This window comes from Macaca nemestrina, chromosome 8 (assembly GCF_043159975.1).
Source record: "Macaca nemestrina isolate mMacNem1 chromosome 8, mMacNem.hap1, whole genome shotgun sequence".
Lineage (NCBI taxonomy): Eukaryota > Metazoa > Chordata > Mammalia > Primates > Cercopithecidae > Macaca > Macaca nemestrina.
This window is the reverse complement of record NC_092132.1, coordinates 41,328,445-41,348,044: the sequence shown is the minus strand read 5'-3', so window position 1 is coordinate 41,348,044 and position 19,600 is coordinate 41,328,445. Positions and strand designations below refer to the sequence as shown.

Below are 19,600 nucleotides of genomic sequence, written 5' to 3'. Positions count from 1 at the left end.
TTCAACTGGGTGCATTGGTTTAGATTAGCAGCAGGCATTTTGTTCTACTCTCTGGGGCTTGGATAGACATGAAATTGTATGTATGTGTCAGAATATTATTAATATATCTAAGGGTCTGAGAAAAACAGACTTTGAGAATACTTGTTGACTGAGGCAGATATTTCAGATGACATGAGTTTGAGCTATTACTGAATAATAAAGGGTTTACGAATAAATCTAAGACTAAAGCTATTGAAAAAAATATTTATTTTATGTGGTTACATCTATATCAATACACAGCTAAGTGTTAATGTTATATTACATATTATCTGTAAAAGGTTAAAAATCTTAATCTTAAAAAGGTTAAAAATCTGTTTTATCAGATGTGAAAAAGAAAACTATATATAAGATATTTGAAAGTTGTTTGTAAACCATAAAAAGTAATTAAATTTTAATTATTATTAGTGTTATGGTGATAGATTGTTATAGTCCTCAGTTTAACTTTCCTTAGTATCAAGTATAAACATAATTATAAAAACTAACTGACCGGTTGTGGTGGCTCGTGCCTATAATCCCAGCACTTTGGGAGGTCGAAGTGAGTGGATCCCTTGAGATCAGGAGTTCAAGACCAGCTTGGCCAACATGGTGAAACCCCGTCTCTACTAAAAATACAAAAACTAGCCGGATGTGGTGGCGGGCACCTGTAATCCCAGCTACTCGGGAGGCTGAGGCAGGAGAATCGCTTGAACCCGGGAGGCAGAGGTTGCAGTGAGTTGAGATCACACCACTGCACTCCAGCTAACTGAGCAAGACTCTGTCTCAAAAAAAAAAAAAAAAAAAAAAAACCTAACTCAAGTAGAACAGTTTCAGGAATGAATAAACCTGAATTTCCAAGGCAGGTTTGGTATTATCCTACTCTAAGTAAATAAATAAACCAATCTAGTGCGAAAGGACAATGCCCTTTTGGTTTTTGTTTGTTTTTTGTGAGACATGCAATTAGGAACCTATTTATAAAGTATTCATAGCCATTTTCATGTTTTTTTCAAGTCAAGGTAAAATTTTTGAGCTTATGGATTAATGATGGTGTATATTTAGTATCATAATCTACAGCTTCTTTTATTTCATCATGGACTATGCCTAATTAATTATCATGGTAAATATTTACTATGTGTCAAGACCTGTGATCTCATTTAAAATTCATATTGGTCCTATTAAGAAGGTATTGTCTCCACAATGTGAATCTAGAAGCAGACTTAAAGAAGAGACTTGCCTAAGATTGTGTAGCTCCTAGTAAGTGGAAGAGCAATTACACACTCATATCTTTCAGCTCTTAATCCCTTGTTCATTATGGTATACTGCCTCTTATCAAAATTAGATGACTATTATGGTTTTCATCAATATTGTTGCTTAGGGAATATATTTATACTATGAGGTCAGAAATTTTTTTCTGATACAGACCAGGAAGAGTTTGCATTCAGGAAAGTGTATCAGTCATGTTTGCACTCAGCTGTTTATAACAAAACACCTGACAAAATTATATGAATAAACAAGGAATTTTACTTCACACAAGAAATCCAAACAGCCTAGGGCTGGTACTGTTACTTAAGACCCAAGCACTCTGTCCCCATCATCACAGAATGCCTGCTGTAGCTGTAGGCTTGGGTTTGAACTCCAGTAAGAAAGGAAAAAAAAAGTGAAAGACATATGGTCATACCAGCTATGTTAGCTCACTGTAATCAGAAACACAGTAGCTCTCCCTAAACTCCTCCCCTAGATTACTGCTTATATTTCGGAGATCACACTCATAAAAAATGATCACCTTACATACAAGGTAGAAAATGAAGTTGTTTTGTTTTGTTGTTATTAAAATCAGTGTGAATTCTTTTAATAAAGACCAAAGTGTGAGAGGGAATATTGAGTAGGCATTCAGCAGCAACTGCCACAAATAAATAGGTATTAAATATGCTAGTTACCAAAAGGAAAGACCAAGGACTCATTCATAACCCCCGATAGCTAAATATTTAGATAATATTTGTTTCCATTACATGACTAAATAATATTTCTTGACTGATTAGAATGGAGGATACTGGGGAAGGAGGAAGCAAAGATAATTCACAACTTTTCTAGGTTTTAGTTGGATATGGAACCTATTGTGCAGGCAACATAAGAGGTACAGGGAGAGCTGGTTTAGGGTGAAAGAATAAATTTGGTTTGGGCTATATTGAATTTGTTGTGCCAACAAAAGAATGTACAGGAGATATCTTGTCAGCATCTGGAAATACAGGTCTGAAGCTTGGGAGAGGTGAGAATAAGGATTTTATTAGTCATTACTTGGTAATTAAAATGGGTAGATGATGGATTATATCATCCTGGGGTAATATATTATAGTTAAAAGAAGGCTAAAGATGGGAACTTTGTGAAAATGTGATTTAAAATCAGGTTAGGGAAAACAAAGCTGGGAAAGGAGATTAAAAAGTAACACTCAGGGACATAGACTAGAAACCCTGAGTGGCATTATCTCAGAAGTCATTATGGGAAATTTTCAAGAAGAGAGGGGAAAGAAAAAGACTAAAAAGATACCACTGACTGGTAAATTAGGATGTTATTGGGGAATTTTGTTCAGTGGGTTGTTTTTTTTTGTTTTTTTTTTTGTTTTTTTTTTTGAGAAGAGTTTTAGTACATGATAGAATGGCTTAAGAGTTGTTGATTCTCTTGAAGAACATGATAAATTCATTTGTTAAGGGCAAAAGCATAAGCTTTGCAGCTACCTGAGATCTCTAAACCTGGGGTTTCATTGCAGCACTGGCATTTCTATCTCTGAAAACTGAGAAATCGATAGAAGTAAATTAAGATTGTTTCTCAAGGAGAAGCTGATTACTAATAGACATTGAGTTCCCACAAAGCCAAGCCTTAGGGAAAGTCATAATTGACTACTGGCAGTAATTCTTCCTCTGTAAATTCTCCAGGAAAAATTATTCACCTCATAAATTTCCTTCACATCAAGCAACAACTGGTTCGTTTGTAAGTCTTGGCATACATGCTAATGGCTACCCTTTCTTTGACTGCAGCTTTTTACTTTAAGCTGTTCTTGCTATTTCATGTTTCAAAGACTTCTCTGGATGAGTCTGTTTCTAGATCTCTAGAATGGAGAAAATACCTTCTTCACAGATCCAATGTGAACTTTAAACGAGATCATAGGTCTTGATACATAGTAAATATTTATTGTCCCTTACTCATTCTCTCCTCAGGAGTCTTAGTGAGCCCTGTAAACAAAGCCTGTATTCCTAAACCCCACAACCAGTGGTGTGCCCAACTGTCTGTTCAGTGACCACTTGGTAACTTGAAATCTGCCATAATGGGAGTATTTATATCATGGAAATCAGAAAACTCCATAAATTGGAATTTTTTTCCCCAGAAAGCTAGTTGTTAAACATTTACTGTTTAACAGCACTGCCTATACCCACCACAGAGAATGAAATAATTAGGTGACTAAGCCCTATACAGCTATCAATGTAGTATCTTGTGCACTGATTTGGTACTTCATAATGGAATAATGCTTCAGTATATAGCCCAGATAAAGCAAATCATTCCATTCATTCATTTGGATCATTAAAGGTTCATTGAGTTCCTTCTAAATGCTAGGCCCAGATGTAGATAATAAGATTACTGAAATCAACAAAAGTCATTATCCTCTGGGAGTTTATAATCTAGTGGGGTGGGTAGATTACAAATAGATGGATAAATAGCTAGATAGATGATTGATACGTGGATGGATGGATAGACAAGGGAGAAGTACACATAATACCACATGATAAAACTATATATATAATATATAGTTTTAATAATAAAGGCATGAGTAAAGTAGTTGAGGATTATATAGATATAATAAAGGCATGAGTAAAGTAGTTGAGGAACATTCGAGGCAGTTATTAATTCTCTTCGAAGGAGTTAAGGAAGACTTCGCAGAGGAGGTGACATCTTAAACTGTGCCTCAGAGGATGACTAGACCTATTTAATGGAGAGGGTATTGAGTGTGGCTCATCCTACCTAACTGTACTTCCTTCTGACTCCAGCTATCACAAAGGCCACCTCATAAGGTTTGGGAGAATTAAATAAAATAATCCACATATATTACTTACAACAGTATGTTTCACAGGGTATACAAATAATAATTGTAGCTATTTTAATTACTATACCAAACTGAAGAGGCCATCAGTCCTGAAGACCAACAAGGGAGAAAATTCAGTGCCTCAGTCTCCAGTGAAAATTTTATATACTTGACTCCTTTCCAGACTGAGGCATGCTGTTCATTAGGCTCAGCTTTACTGCAGACTCCTTCTTTTTGAGCTCTGCAGCTATCAGAAATCTTTCAAGCTGGGATTTCATTTGCAGAATTTTGTTTACAAGACTAAATCTTAAATAAGTCCTCCAATGTCTTTGGCATTTTCTCTCTGCCTTCTCCTCCCAATTTTAGACCATTATCACACAATACCTTCTTTAGAAGTTATAGCTGAACAAAATTATCTCTGACAAGTACATTTCTTACACAATTCAGCATTCAGATCAGGCACTGATAAGAGCCTTGGGTAGGACAGAGAAAAACATCATCTTGAAGTAGCTCGTCAAAGAAAAAGTACCTGCAATTGTGTTACTATCAAAGAGCAACAGCTGTTTTCTTTCTATTATTATATGAAATAAAAACAAGATGACAAAAATGCACATGGTTATTTAATGACTGCAGTGCCAGAATTCCCTCTGCCCTCTTCTTTCCTCTACCTCCCCTAGACTGATATCAAGAGCCCTGCCCAGAACTTCAGCCTAAATTTTATCTTCCAAAGATTATGTTTGCCTGTTTTCTTCCCCACCCGTGCCCCCCTGGTCTTTTGATTAGCTCAGTATTTCCTTCTTGAGTATGATATTCAGGTATCCGGGTACTTCTTGATAGCATAAGACTTGTTTTTCTTCAAAATTGGGCTTCTATATTATCCAGTATTTTGCTATAATTAAATTTTTGATTATTGTTTTTGAGACAAGTGATATTTAAGGACATTCATAATCCTGCCTCCATCTTTGTCTGAAGATCAAACAACCAGAGTTCTTGAGGTGCTTTAGCAAAATCAGAGTTAGAAATGGCCTAAGAACTTCAAATGACTACTGGAGAAAATGAAACTGATTTTAGAAATTGTAATTTATTTTTTAAGTATATAATTCTAACACTTTAATAATAGCCTTCTTTTCAGTAGAGCTCTGTAGGTACACTGTTACTCTCCACTGATGTTAGATATATAGGAAGAACAGGCCGGGCGCGGTGGCTCAAGCCTGTAATCCCAGCACTTTGGGAGGCCGAGACGGGCGGATCACAAGGTCAGGAGATCGAGACCAGCCTGGCTAATACGGTGAAACCCCGTCTCTACTAAAAAAATACAAAAAAAAAAAAAACTAGCCGGGTGAGGTGGCGGGCGCCTGTAGTCCCAGCTACTCGGGAGGCTGAGGCAGGAGAATGGCGTAGACCCGGGAGGCGGAGCTTGCAGTGAGCTGAGATGCGGCCACTGCACTCCAGCCTGGGCGACAGAGCGAGACTCTGTCTCAAAAAAAAAAAAAAAAAAAAAAAAGATATATAGGAAGAACATTAACTTTTCCAAGCCACTTAGGAACTCTTTAGAGTCTGGAACATCCTGAAGAACAATCATTTCCTGTAAATTTTTCTAGTTCATGATCTTCTTAATAGTAATGTACAAAACATTAAAATGTTGTCCGGAAAAACTTCTTTACTCTCTTCCAAGATTTTAATGATCTTTAATCGGAGCACAGTTTTCAGCTAAGATCATGTTATTGTTCTTTGTTTTTGTTCCATTAAAGAGAATGATTAACAGGCCATTCATTGTTCATCCATCAGCTATATTGTAATACATGCTAATTATTTAAAACATTATGTATTGTATAGTGCCAAAACAACACCAACCATTTCCTAAATAAATAAATTTACTTACTCACATTCATAGCTCATTACCTTGGTATAATAACAATTCAGCTGCTTTTCTCTCGTTGTTGAAGTATAGAACTTTTGTTTATCATATTTTAGGAAAAGTAAAACTACATTTATCCATTTTAAGTGTTGACTCTATTATTAAGTCGTTTAGTACTTAGATTTTTGGGGGTGGGAGTTGAGTTGTATATGTGAATAAGTTAAATTCTAAATATGTTCAAAATGTATTCTTCTGAAATTTTATTTATTAAAAATATTTTTCATATTCTTTCTCACTGGCCAGATTTCTCATTTTTAAAAGCTTATGTCTATTTGTAATGGAAACCTGAGCTAATCCCAATGGTAAACATGCTCAGTGGCTTAGAAGTCAACAGAGAAATACATTTGATGAAAGCCTTGAGTAGATAGCAGAATCATCATTAATCACCATTAAACTAGAGCCTTTAGCTAATTTCTATTCTTTCTTTATATAAACTATTCCATTCAGTGTCCTTCTATTTAATGACCTTCTGCTTTAGGCATTGGAAATAAGCTTTTGCTATTTGCTAAGCATACTATTATGTATTTTGAATATATATTTTGAATATATTTTTCTCAAAAGTTCTTAAACTGGATTGTATTCTTATCTTCCTAGTAAGAAGGCTAAAACTCATAGTTTAAATTAAATTAAGTTAAATCTTTGACTCTTAGGTGCTAAGAGACACACAAAGGTGAGGAAGATACTGTGCTGGCCTTCAGGAGTTTATAGTCTAATGGGGGTTTGAAAATTAAACATGAACATGTTTATATACACATGCACACATCTATGTATGTATATATAGATAGATATAGATATAGGGCTAGATATAGATATAGAGATAGATATAGAGATAGATAGATAGATATAGAGATAGATAGATAGATAGATAGATAGATAGATAGATAGATAGATAGATAGATACCTAGACAGACACAGCCCTATGACAAGAGGTCATGTGTGATGAATTACACACACTGTCTCTTGTCGTAGGGCTGTGTGTGAATAAAAGGCATAAAACCGTTACACTATTATAATGCTGTGAAAAAAGGCATAAAACTACAATATGGGGAATCTTACCTTTCCTTAAATTTTGCATATCTAAAATTTTAGCTCAGCAAACTGGATGATCTGAGAAGTCTCGGATAAAGATATGCACAGTGCACACCATGCTAACCTGTCTTTTAAAAGCTAAACAAATTAAAGCCTGTATGCAGCTATGAATCATAGCAACAAGACTAGACATCGTGACAGACCTAAAAAGACAAAGCCTAGAGTAGACAAAATCTGAATCCTAACTACTGAAATTGAAAAGCCAAATAAGTAGTTAGGTTTCAGATATGAAAGAAAAGCAAATTGGACAAAAACCAATCAGGAAAGCATGGGATACATGAGTACCTAGTGGCTTTGGATGTCAAGATAAGGTTCTAAGACAAATATTAAAAATAAGACATGTTCTATGTCGGCCAAGAAGTGTCATATATTTCCTGCTGAGATAAAGATATTCTTCATCCTGCAGTTGGGAATCAGTATTTCCCTATTAGGTGATGGGATATGGATGAACCTGGCCAAATGGGGAAGGCGAAGCCTGAGGACATACTAGGAGTCAGTAGTAAAGTTGGGTTTAAAATTTTAATTTTGTTTTATAAACATATTTTCTGAAGCAGATCTCTTGGATATATGTAAAAATAATTATGTTTTTGTAGCTTAGAATAGTCTTAATATATTTATTAAATATTTCTACCTAATATTCTTTAGCTAAAGATAGTCCTGAAATTTACATAAGTCAGTATTTGGCTACTATTTAATCATCATCGTCATCATTATCATTGTCATCATTTGTCATCACTTGTTATGTGTCAGATATTGTGCTAAGTACTTGACACACATTGTCTTGCTTAATCCTTGCAGCAAGCCTTAGAGATAGGCACAATTATCCATATTTTAACAGATGAAAAACTGAGACTCATAGAAGCAGTTGATCCAAGATCACAAACCTAATAATCTATGTAGCCAGAATTCAAATGATTCCGTCCCATTCCAGAGCATTGGCTCTTAATGATTACATTATTGCCCTTACTACTGCCAGAGTTAAAACTTACAGTTTTCCATTTGAATTTAGATGATATAATAATCCCATGAGCAAAAACAAATAAGAAATATATTACCAAAACTGCTTTCATATTCAATAATAAATTACTTTAAAAGAAAGAATAGCAGCTGTTTTTCTTTTTTATTATAAATTATAAGAATCAGAGAAAAGTCCCCCATATGCAGTATAGTATCTATTGAACAATTTTATAGCTTTGAAAAATTTCTTAAAACTTTGATTTTCGTATGAATAAATGCCCAAAAAAATATAAGTAAAATGAAATCTTTCCACATATACCTTACCTTGAGATCACATTTACTTTCAATACATTTTGTGAAAATATATATAGATATGTCATTTATTGTATTATATAGTATACAATATATTATTATATAGTGTACATATTGTATATATTATATAGACAGATATAACATGGATAATGTTGATACCATTCATTTAAATGCTATTCTAGGCAATGGCTTTCATCATTGTCATTTAAGGCAAAATGGTATTTTAAAATGACTTTATTTGAAAAATAATATTATGATCTAAATTGTCTTTGAATAAATGCACTGTATATTAATAATGTTTCTTTTAAAATTAAACCCTCTGGCTCTATTTAAATAGATATTTCCTGGGAAAAAGCAGCAATTTTTAGAAGAATTTAATTGTATGCTTTTTGATAATTGAGAGTTTATCTAACAAGATAGAAAGTTAAAGTGGACTAAGAAAGGCTAATTCTCACCTAATTTGAATATATGTTGCTAGATTAATGGATTTAACTAAAATTTTATGGAGCCTTAGAAATAATTTCTTTACGTTTGAAGAAGAGTCAGCTTTTAAAATGGATAGCTAGATACTGAGAGGTTTTGGAAAAAAAAATATCAACAGATAACGTATATCGAATTTACTGTTTATGCTCTGTTGCCACTCAATTTATCTTGGTCAAAATGTTTATATCTATCTAATACTTGCAATGAATTGTCATTCGTGGGGGATTGTTTATTAGGTAATTATTCTCTAAGACATAGCAAGTGGTTGATATAAAATAATCATCTTTCTAAGGCTTTATGGAATTTGCTAATATCTGTGATTAGAAAATTCTCCTTTGCAAAATTAACTAGTTAAGAGTGTTTCAGCATTAAGTTTGAAGCACATCTAAACAAATCAAAATCAATTAGTAGATAATCTCTTAACCCAATAATAGTCATATTTGATGTTTATAGTAAGAATACTGTTGTATCACCAAGTTGTAATAATACCGTAATACTACAGGCTACATTTACTTACATTATGCCAGATACCACATATGTCTTAGTTCTAGGCCTTGCAAAAAAAAAGATATTATTATCCATTTTTTTATAAGAAGCCTTTTACAGATTAAATGATTTGCTCAGATTTAGTCAACTAGTGAGAGTTTTTCTTACTTCAGGTTTCCAGACTCCAAAGTCTATCCTTTTTACATCTCAACAAGACGACTCTTAGCAAATGATTTTTTTGTTGTCAGAATAAAGTTAAATTTTGTCCATTAGTTTTTACATTAAATGTATTTTATGAGACTAGGTCATTAACGTAAAGCATTTACGATGGTTTTTAATTTACCAGAATATTTGAACACCCAAGAATACCCTGCAACCCTGGCTGTGCCAGTTAACTATCTGATTATTTCAATTCCAGGAAGTTTGAACTATTGTAAATAATAATGACTTTTTCTAGTATTTCTAGGATTCATCAAAATCCAGCAGCCACTTTGAAATTAAACTTTCTCTTTTCTCTTGGCTTTTCTAAAAAAGTTAATGGTTGAATAATTAGATTTTATATTATCTCTAGGTTTTCAGTGAAGCATAATGGATTAATTGATGGCTACTAGAATTGGTTTCTATAAGTGATAATGGCAGCTTTATTATACTTGGGATTTTAAAAAAATTTTATTAAAATATAAAAAAATTATACTTCCTAATATTAAGCCAAATGCTCATTTCCCAGATCTTACCTAAATGTTCTTTCCTGAGGCCAGCGCTGTTTTGAAACTATTTTAATGGCCTTCATTGGGGTGTGGTAAAAACATTCTAATTACTTTGCTGAAAACAAAGGTTTCATATAAATTGAATTTTTCTTTTAGGATAATTGCCATTCACTTTTGTTTTATATGCAACTGAGTGGGATTTTGCAGTTTCCTCTGTGGACAATGAAAGTGCTGAAATAGGAGAAAGCTAATAATTGCTTTGTGTGGTAATACTGACAACTTCTGCGTATTTGTCAATCTGTGTTAACAGTATCGATCAGGATGGGATCCTCATAGAGGGGCAGATAATGTTTCTACTAAATCTTCGGACAGTGATGTAAGTGATATATCTGCGGTTTCAAGGACTAGTAGTGCTTCTCGTTTCAGCAGCACAAGCTACATGTCTGTCCAATCAGAACGCCCAAGAGGAAACAAGAAAATCAGGTGAGTAAGGGGATTTCAACAACAAACTTCTCCAAATATGTTTTAGAAGGTCTTTGTGTTTCTTGGATGAACGTAAAATTATATATTTCTAAAAGGTTAATATCTATTTTAAAGCGAGGGGAGCTCAATTTCAGTACATACTACTTTTTAATATATTTTAACACACATTTCAGACTTCTTGCATCGAAAAAAAATGTTATGGAACTGTGGATAATTTTGCTTACTAGATCACTGGAAATAATTCCTTTTTTCATGTTTGTAATTTAAAAATTAAGACCTTTTATTACATCTTTACTGAAATAAAAGTGATGGCTGAGACTTGAATTTTTCATGTTCCAAGGAACATGAAAATAATATATTTTGTTATTAGAAAACATAAGAATAATACTTTTTCAGTAGTATGCTTTCCCATCCACTTGAATTTTTTATGTATGCATAGAAAAAGTACTCATCTTCTCAAGAAAATTTATGCATGTAGTATATAAGTTAGTATAATTTGCATTTCTTACTTGTCCTATAGATTTTATAGATGCCTAAGCTAAATTTTGTTTTACTCTTATTGGATTAAAAAATTTATAATAGGGAGATCACAGCTTTTACCTTTTTTCATGTAATTTTGTAAAAGGAAAATGATTTTAAAACTATTACAATTAAGTGCTATTTATACAGTGCTTCTCTGGTATACACTGAAGTAAGTTTTCAACATTTAAAAGATATAATTTTTACTTATGTTTTGATAGTTTTATTACCTTTCTGTTTAATTTCATAAGTGTTTTTTCTTGACTTTCTTTCTTTTTGTGTGTGTTTATTTGCATGCCTTCAATTTGTGTTGCTTTCAAAAGACCAAAGGGAATAGAAGAGGGAGGGAAAGAAGGGGATAAGCATGAAGAGATAGTTCATGAGAAGGAAGAGGTAAAGGAAGAAAGAATTAATGAGAATGAGAAAGGGAAAGAGATTGCCAAAACGTGTAATAAGGAGAAAAACAGAGAATCAGGAGACGAGGAAAAAACACAAGATATACCTGAGCAAGGGAAAGAAAAAGAACAGTGGAATAAAGAGGATTTGCAAAGGAGATTCTCACAAGATGATGCCAGGTAAAATATGTTATTTGTAGGCATTTCCCATTAGTAATGTAGTCTTTTTTACTATTCCTAAAAATTATTTTGCCATTTACATTTGCTTTATTTTCTTGTGTTTTATCTATTTAGCTTCTAATAATACTAATTAATATGTTGATAAACTATTATCAAATAGATTGATTTATTAAACAGTCTTGAATTTGTATCCACTAGCTCTGAGAGTCTGATTTATTTGGTTCCCAAGTTCGTTATGAGTAGCTGAATCAAATGTAAATTTCCCTGTCTCTTTTAACATGAATTACTGTGGATCTTCTTTATCTGTAAGGTCTAATAAAGATCATTGAAAAGAGAAACTTGAAAATTCTTTGCCAATATTGAAAACTGCTTCAGACAAAAATAAGGCAAAGTTCTTTAAAATGAACTTCTGAAGTGGCTGAAAAAAATTGAACTTACTTTACAAGAAATATTATGTCCTAGAAACAAACTTCAAAAATGAATGAGAAAACAGGTAGCAAACAGTAGACTTTATTCTGGCTCTGGTTTCCTTGCTGCTTCTTAGTTTTCTGGTAGGTTCTAGTGCAGTTTCAGTCCTGCAGAAGATTACAAAGCAGGAGCAATGTTTTTTAATACTCTGAAAAGAAAGAATAGATACCTTAGGGTTTATTAGAAGGCAAACATGGGTTGTGCTTTTCTTAAACTCGTGCCATTAGATAAATTTCTGCAGAGGGAACTTTGAACAGGGAGAAAGGCAGGGAAAAAATACAGGCAGCATGGCATAAAAACAACTGTATTTTAATTTTCATAGCACAAGCCAGTAAGTAAGTATGAAGCTATCTTTACAGTATTATATGTATTACATACAGTCAACTTAGCACAAGTGTGCAGTAAGACTTTATCCTTCTGCTTGAGGATATGAGGTTGTTCTAATTACATTTATATGCGACTGAAAATTGTAAATTATGTACATTTTGGAGGGATTGAATTTTCTAGTAGTCCAGAATTTGATTTTGTGTTAGTACAAAGCCTGCTCAATAAAAGCACACCTTATTTATAAGCAAGATTTTGCCTTATTATATCTAAGCCCAATCTAAAATTGTGCTTTTCTCACTTTTCTCACAGTGAGATAGATAATTGGGATAGATCTCTACCCATTGAGTATACAATTCAGTGATTTAGCCAGTGTCCCTTCACTTGTTATCTTAGATATATTTAACTGTATTTGTGCTCTATGACAGTTTCTCTATAACAGGCATTAAACATACAAATGAATCTTAAGGCATATTTTATTATTTGAGTCTAAATTAGTAATTTCAAATCTGTCTTTGGTATTCATCTAACTTTTGATAATTACATTGGTTTACTAATAAAGATGACCATTTTTCTGATTTGTTGGGCATAGGATTATTTCATCACTAATTCACAGAGAAAAGCTTTCCAAGGTGTCCTTGGAAAGATACATAGAGTTTCCTTTCTTCCAAGAGCAAAGAAAAGAATGAGTCTCTAATGTGTTTTCTACATACTGTATAGATGAGAACACATGAGTCCATTGGTATTTGCCCGGAGCCCAGATCCCACACTGCCATACCTGGCTTGCTGGGCAGAGATTCAGAGACGACTATAACCTTAAGTTTCTGGTTTTTAAATAGTACTTGCTTCATTATTTCTTCAAAGAAAGAGCACATTATTTTCCAAGGAAAAGGGAAAGATGGTATATTCTAGAAATGCAGTTCATCAAAGCACTACACTTAGCTTAAGTAACTGTGTAATACTTCTGGAACTGTAAACTAGAGGAGACCAGGTTGATCTCTGTAGGGAACATATATCCTGGAACATGGCAAGAAGTATCAATGGCAGTTGTTTATAAGGAAATATTGGGGCCAGGTGCAGTGGCTCACGCCTGTAATCCCAGCACTTTGGGAGACTGAGGTGGGAGGATCACGAGGCCAGGAGATCAAGGCCATCCTGGCCAACATGGTGAAACCCCGTCTCTACTAAAAATACAAAAATTAGCTGGGCATGGTGGTGTGTGCCCATATTCCCAGCTACTCGGGAGGCTGAGGCGGGAGAATCGCTTGAACCCAGGAGGTGGAGGTTGCAGTGAGCCGAGATCATGCCACTGCAGTCCAGCCTGGTGACAGAGCGAGACTCCATCCCCAAAAGAGAAAAAGAAAAAGAAAATGTTGGTAGCACTCATTAATCATTTCAACATAGGCTTTTGAATTTGCTTTTACTTCTTAGAATAAATCTCAGTCTTTATTGTGAGGGAAAATATGTCTAAGTATGCCAAGCATCATTTTGTTTTGGTAGTTGATAAACACAATCATAGATTGTTTAAATATTAATAACAGCTTATGTTCTTATACAACATTATTGTAAATAATTTTATTCTATAATACAGGTTGAATAGTCCATATCTGAAATGCTTGGGACGAGACGTGTTTCCGAGTTTGGATTTTTTTCAGATTTTGAAATTTTTGCATATATATAACGAGAGATATTGAGGATAGGACCCACGTGTAAACACTAAATTCATTTATGTTTTATAAACACCTTATACACATAGCCTGAAGGTAATTTTATCCAGTGTTTTTAATACTTTTGTGCATGAAACAAAGTTTGTCTGCATTGAACGATCAGAAGCAAGCAAAGACATCTGTCTCAGTCACTCGTGTGGACAGTCTGTGGTTGTTTGGCATCATCGCCATTTCTGACTCTGAATTTCTGTGGTCCCAACCAATAGTCACTTTTTTGCACTTAACACATAAATACTTAACAGTAAAAAAATATGACAAACTATTAATGCAGTGAAAGGGTATTGTGTTCAGGGAGCTAAGCAGCATAGTAGCATCACCAGAACACCTATATCAGCTGTTAAGCAATAGCAAAAAAAAAAAAAAAAAAAAAAAAAAAAAAAAAAAAAAAAGGCAGGCTTTCAGTCTCTCCCTACAATGTCATGTTTTCATTTAAAGGTTACTGTGCATTGTGGCACTCAGAAAGTTTTGGATTTTGGAGCAGTTAGGATTTCAGATTTTCAAATTAGGGAATGCTCAACCTATATATGATTGACATTTTTTATATTTTATTTGAAATCTAAATTGTATTAAGGGTGGTCCAAAAGTAATTGCAGCTTTTGCCATTACGTTTAATGGCCATTACTTTTAATGCCATTAATTTTAATGGCAGAAGCCACAATTACTTTTGCACCAACCTAATATGAAGAAAAAAACTTACCTCAAAGTTTAATATTTATAGCAATGCTAGTACTTACAATTAACACAGTAACTAAACAGAATCCATTGTAATTACTATTTTCATTAATTAAATCTAATTGTATGATACAGATCTTACTGCATGATTATGTTCATTTTATAGTAAGTCACATTATAGTAAGTCTACTGAATGTAAAAGGAGAAATGAATAGCAAAGAGTAAGTTCAAAAACAGTTTGTTAAGTGTTTGAATATAATATTTTTCCTGTTGAGTAATGAGTAATATATTTATACTTAGCTATATTTACACATACATCAAAAAGAAAAATTTAAAAAGTTTAATGAAATTAAACATGTTAAAATTTCTAAGCCTGAGAGTGATGCAGTTTCTTAGCCATGTGTGGATGGATGTTTGAGGATAGTTCCATATCCGAAGTGTCATCAGGATGGCCTTAACAAATTCATAAGAATATTTGATGAAATATTCAGAGAGAGGCAATCTTAAGTAATTTGCAATGGAAGATAGGAAAAAAAAATACTGAAAAGCATAGTATTGTCAAAATCAACAATGTTGGTAACTTTGTGTTCAAACTAAAAATCAAGAAATTATTTCTCTATATTCTTATGGTTCTCAGGCATATCTATAAATGCTATGGAATTATCATTACTCTTTTTTAAGAGAATTGCTCTTTTTAAGCTAGATAATTTTTTAAGGAAAAATTTGTCATCAGTTCAAATTTTCATGAATACCCAATTGTAAGAGACTTAAGCCATTTCAATTATCTAGCAAAAGATCTCATAATCTTTAGAAGGGCAAGCAGAACAATTGTTAATGAAACATTTATTCAAAATCATTGCTGCTAACATATTCTAGATCAGAGTTAGTGTGAAAACAGATTACATAACCATGTGATACAACTTTATATATACAGCCTATTTATGCCTATATTATAGAATTTTAAAGGGGAAGCAGAGGTCTCTTGAAAATAGTTGTGATTAGGACTCTAAAATATGAAGATTGTCATCCTGACTGCCGTGTACACCTATCCATTTTGTCTGTCTAGGCTTTTTAGCTTGTTAAACAGAAGAATGGATTTTTCAATGATTCACGCACCTTTCCATAGCTTAGATGATAGTAAGCAGCAAACAGGAAAGTGAGCATTGCCTTTTATACTGATGATTTGCCTTTATTATCATAAATTCAAGAGGTAATTGGTTCTTTGACCACTGGTACAACAAACAGCTGAACATAAGTTTCTACTATTTGGTAGATGTTTCCAGACAGTATTTAATATTCCATTCCAATATTCCATCAAGCTTAGTTGTTGTTTTTGTTTTTGTTTTTTTTTAACTTTCTGGAAGTGTGTTTCAGTGCCAACTCATCCCAGAGGGTATGATGGGCTATGCTTCTCCACCAAGTATTAGGTGTGGCTTGTACTTTCTTTTTTGTTGTTGTTTTCTTCTTTATCACTAAGGCTATCTTCTGTTTATCACCAATGAAAATCTTATAAGCCCTAATAACTTCTACTCTGTTTTATGATTGTGCTTAATACTCAACTGGGAACTTTTTAAAAGTACTTGAACATCACTGCTAAAGTTATGGTTCTGCATTTTTAAAACACCACAGGTGATTATGATGCCAGTAGAGTGTAGGTGCTATTCCTCCTCTCTTTTTGGTTGCTTGTATTTCCTAATGAAATTTCAGTTCAACTTGTCAATTCAGGGGGAAAATTTCTGGGATTTTGATAGAGATTGTGTTCCGTTAGGTCAATTTTAGGATTGTTGCCATTTTAAGAATATTAAGTCTTCTAATCCATGAGCACAAAATGTTGTTCCATTTATTTTTTCTTTATTTTTCTGCCCCATATGATCTGCAGAAAGCATTTATTTTTTCTTTACTTTCTCATTTTTTTCTCTTATTTTGAGACAGCATCTCACTGTGTCGCCCATGCTGGAGTACAGTGGTGCAATCATGGCTCACCGCACCCTCTATCTCCCCAGGCTCAGGTTATCCTCCCACATCAGCCTCCTGAATAGTTGTAACTACAGGGGCGCGCCACCACACCCAGCTAATTTTTTTAAAAAATTCTGTAGAGACGGGGTTTGGCCATGTTGTCTGGGCTGGTTTCGAACCCCTGGGCTCAAGCAATCCTCCCTCCTCAGCCTCCCAAAGGGCTGGGATTATGGGTGTAAGCCACCATACCCAGCTTCTTTACTTTCTTGCAATGATGTTTTGTAGTTTTCAGTATATACATATTTTACTTCTTTTGTTAAATTTATTCCAAGTATTTTATTTAGATGCTATTGTAAATTGAATTGTTTCGTTACTTTCATTTTTCATTGTTCATTGCTATTGTATAGAAATACAATTAATTTGTGTATGTTGATCTTGTATCCTTGCTGTACTCATTTATTAGCTGTAATAGTTGTTTTGTTAATTCCTTAGAATTTTCTATATAGGAGATCATATCACCTGCATTTAAAGATAGTTTTACCTTCTCTTTTTCAATCTGAATCCCTTTTATTTCTGTTTCTTGCCTAATGAATCTCCTCTACTATGTTGGTTAACTTATGGCTAGAACCTCCTCTACTATGTTAAGTAGAAGAGACTCATGGAAAGTTCTTAAAGAAACAGCAATAGACATATAGAATTACTTTTACAGTAGCTATCCAAGCATTTTTGAGGATATTGTCTCTTATGCTACCATCCATTTTAGAATAATCTAGGTAAAACTTTAAGATTTTATTATTATCTCTCTTAAAGAACTGATACAGCTGTCTTACTGATAGGAAAACAATGTAGCCCATTGTATTTTCTTTTTTATCTAGTCTGTCGGCAAGTGAAATGCCAAAAACATACTAATCCCATTCAATTTCTTTATATATATATATATATATATATATATATATATATATATATATATATATATAGAGAGAGAGAGAGAGAGAGAGAGAGAGAGAGAGAGAGAGAGAGACAGGGTCTCACTCTGCTGCCCAGGCTAGAGTGCAGTGGCATAATCTCAGCTCACTGCAACTTCCATCATCCAGGTTCAAACAGTTCTCCTGCCTCAGCCTCCCAAGTAGCTGGGATTACAGGCATGTTCCACCATGCCCAACTAATTTTTATATTTTTAGTAGAGACAGAGTTTTGCCATGTTGCCCAGGGGCTGGTCTCAAACTCCTGACCTCAACTGATCCACCCGCCTCAGCCTCCCAAAGTGCTGGGATTACAGGTGTGAGCCACTGTGCCCGGCCTTCTTGGACTATGTTAATACTACCATATTAGATATAATAATTGAAATTTTTCACCATTGTCTATTTTTTGTTGTACACATTTAAGGTGTAAAACGTGATGTTTTGATATGCTTATTTTGAGATATATATATATATATATATACACACACATACACAAACACACACACACATCTATACATACACATAGCATTTACTGTAGTCAAGCAACTTAACATACCCATTGTCTCATATAGTTACCTTTCTTTCTTTCTTTTATTTTGTGTGTTAGGGGTACCTAAAATCTACTCTCTTGTTTGCCTCCTTTTTGAGGGTTTGTTTTTCTAATTCTATTTTATTACAATTACAAGTTATGTAAGTTTTTGTTATATAACTGAAATTATGTATGCTGCTAAATTTAGTTAGCTGTTTTTATATTTTATCAGGCAAACTGTATTTAGGATTTGATCTCATTGCCAGTCTCTTCTTGAAACATTTTGTTTGCCCTCTTGGCTTTTATGATTGTCTCTTAGTTCTCCGTATACTCTGGCCACCTCTATCTTCTTTGTGAGCTTTCTGTATGTCCTCCATGTTGACATTTTCCAGGATCCCATCCTGGGCCCTCTTTTCTTCACTATCTATACCTATTATCTTGATGGTGCATTCTGCTTCATGGCTTCAAGTAGCATGTATGTATTGATAACTTCCAAATCTATACTTTCAACCCAGTTCTCCTTCCTAAGTATCTGCCAGATCTGTCCACTTGGGTTCTCGACATCTTCCTGTGTGGACGTCCAAGGGACATGCTAAGCTCAGCATGTAAAATTAAATTCATCATACCTCTCACCAAACCAGCAGCCAAAATAAATAACTTATTCCTTCTTCTATACACTTAGTCTCAGTGCAAGGCCTGGTATCTTTGCACCTGCTCAAACCAGAAGCCTGAGCATCACTCTTGATTAGTTCTTCTCCACTGGGCACAATTCTTTCCCTCCACTCACCAAATCTTGTTAATTCTAATGCTTAATTGCCTCTGAAATATGTTTATTTCTTCATAATCCCATTTCTCCTTCATAATTTGAGATATTATCTCTCATGGAGATTAGTTTAATAGGAAATTCTTATCTTAAAAAATAACACAAATCTAAGCTGTATTAGTCCATTTTCATACTGCTATGAAGAAATACCTGAGACTGGATAATTTATAAAGAAAAAGAGGTTTAAATGACTCATAGTTCCACATGCCTAGGGAGGCCTCACAATCATGGAGGAAGGGGAAGGAGGAGCAAGGCACATTTTACACAGCAGCAGGTAAGAGACCATGTGCAAGGGAAATGCCCTTTATAAAACCATCAGATCTCAAGAGATTTATTCACTATCGCAAGAGCAGCATGGGAAAAACCCATCCCCATAATTCAGTTACCTCCCACCCAATCCCTCTAATGACATATGGAGATTATGGGAGCTGTGATTCAAGATGAGGTTTGGGTGGTGACACAGCCAAACCATATCACAAGCTCATTAGGATAATAGCATAAAATATGAGTAGTCAGTTCTCTG

The 19,600-nt window shown here is 33.9% G+C and overlaps 1 protein-coding gene across 49 annotated transcripts in view; it reads left to right on the top strand.

Moving 5' to 3' along the window:
• Positions 1-19,600, top strand: part of LOC105476014 (regulating synaptic membrane exocytosis 2) — a 763,868-nt gene that overhangs the window by 584,910 nt on the left and 159,358 nt on the right. For 15 of the 49 annotated variants that reach the window (XM_011731614.3, XM_011731613.3, XM_024790993.2 and 12 more), the window contains one exon: positions 10,350-10,522. The exons of 24 other annotated variants lie outside the window; for them this stretch is intronic. In XM_011731614.3, the coding sequence (XP_011729916.2) occupies positions 10,350-10,522 (173 nt within the window). Of the gene's footprint in view, positions 1-10,349; positions 10,523-11,364; positions 11,617-19,600 lie in introns of all 49 variants that reach the window. 10 more of the 49 variants (XM_071067454.1, XM_071067453.1, XM_071067452.1 and 7 more) reach the window with 1 other exon arrangement.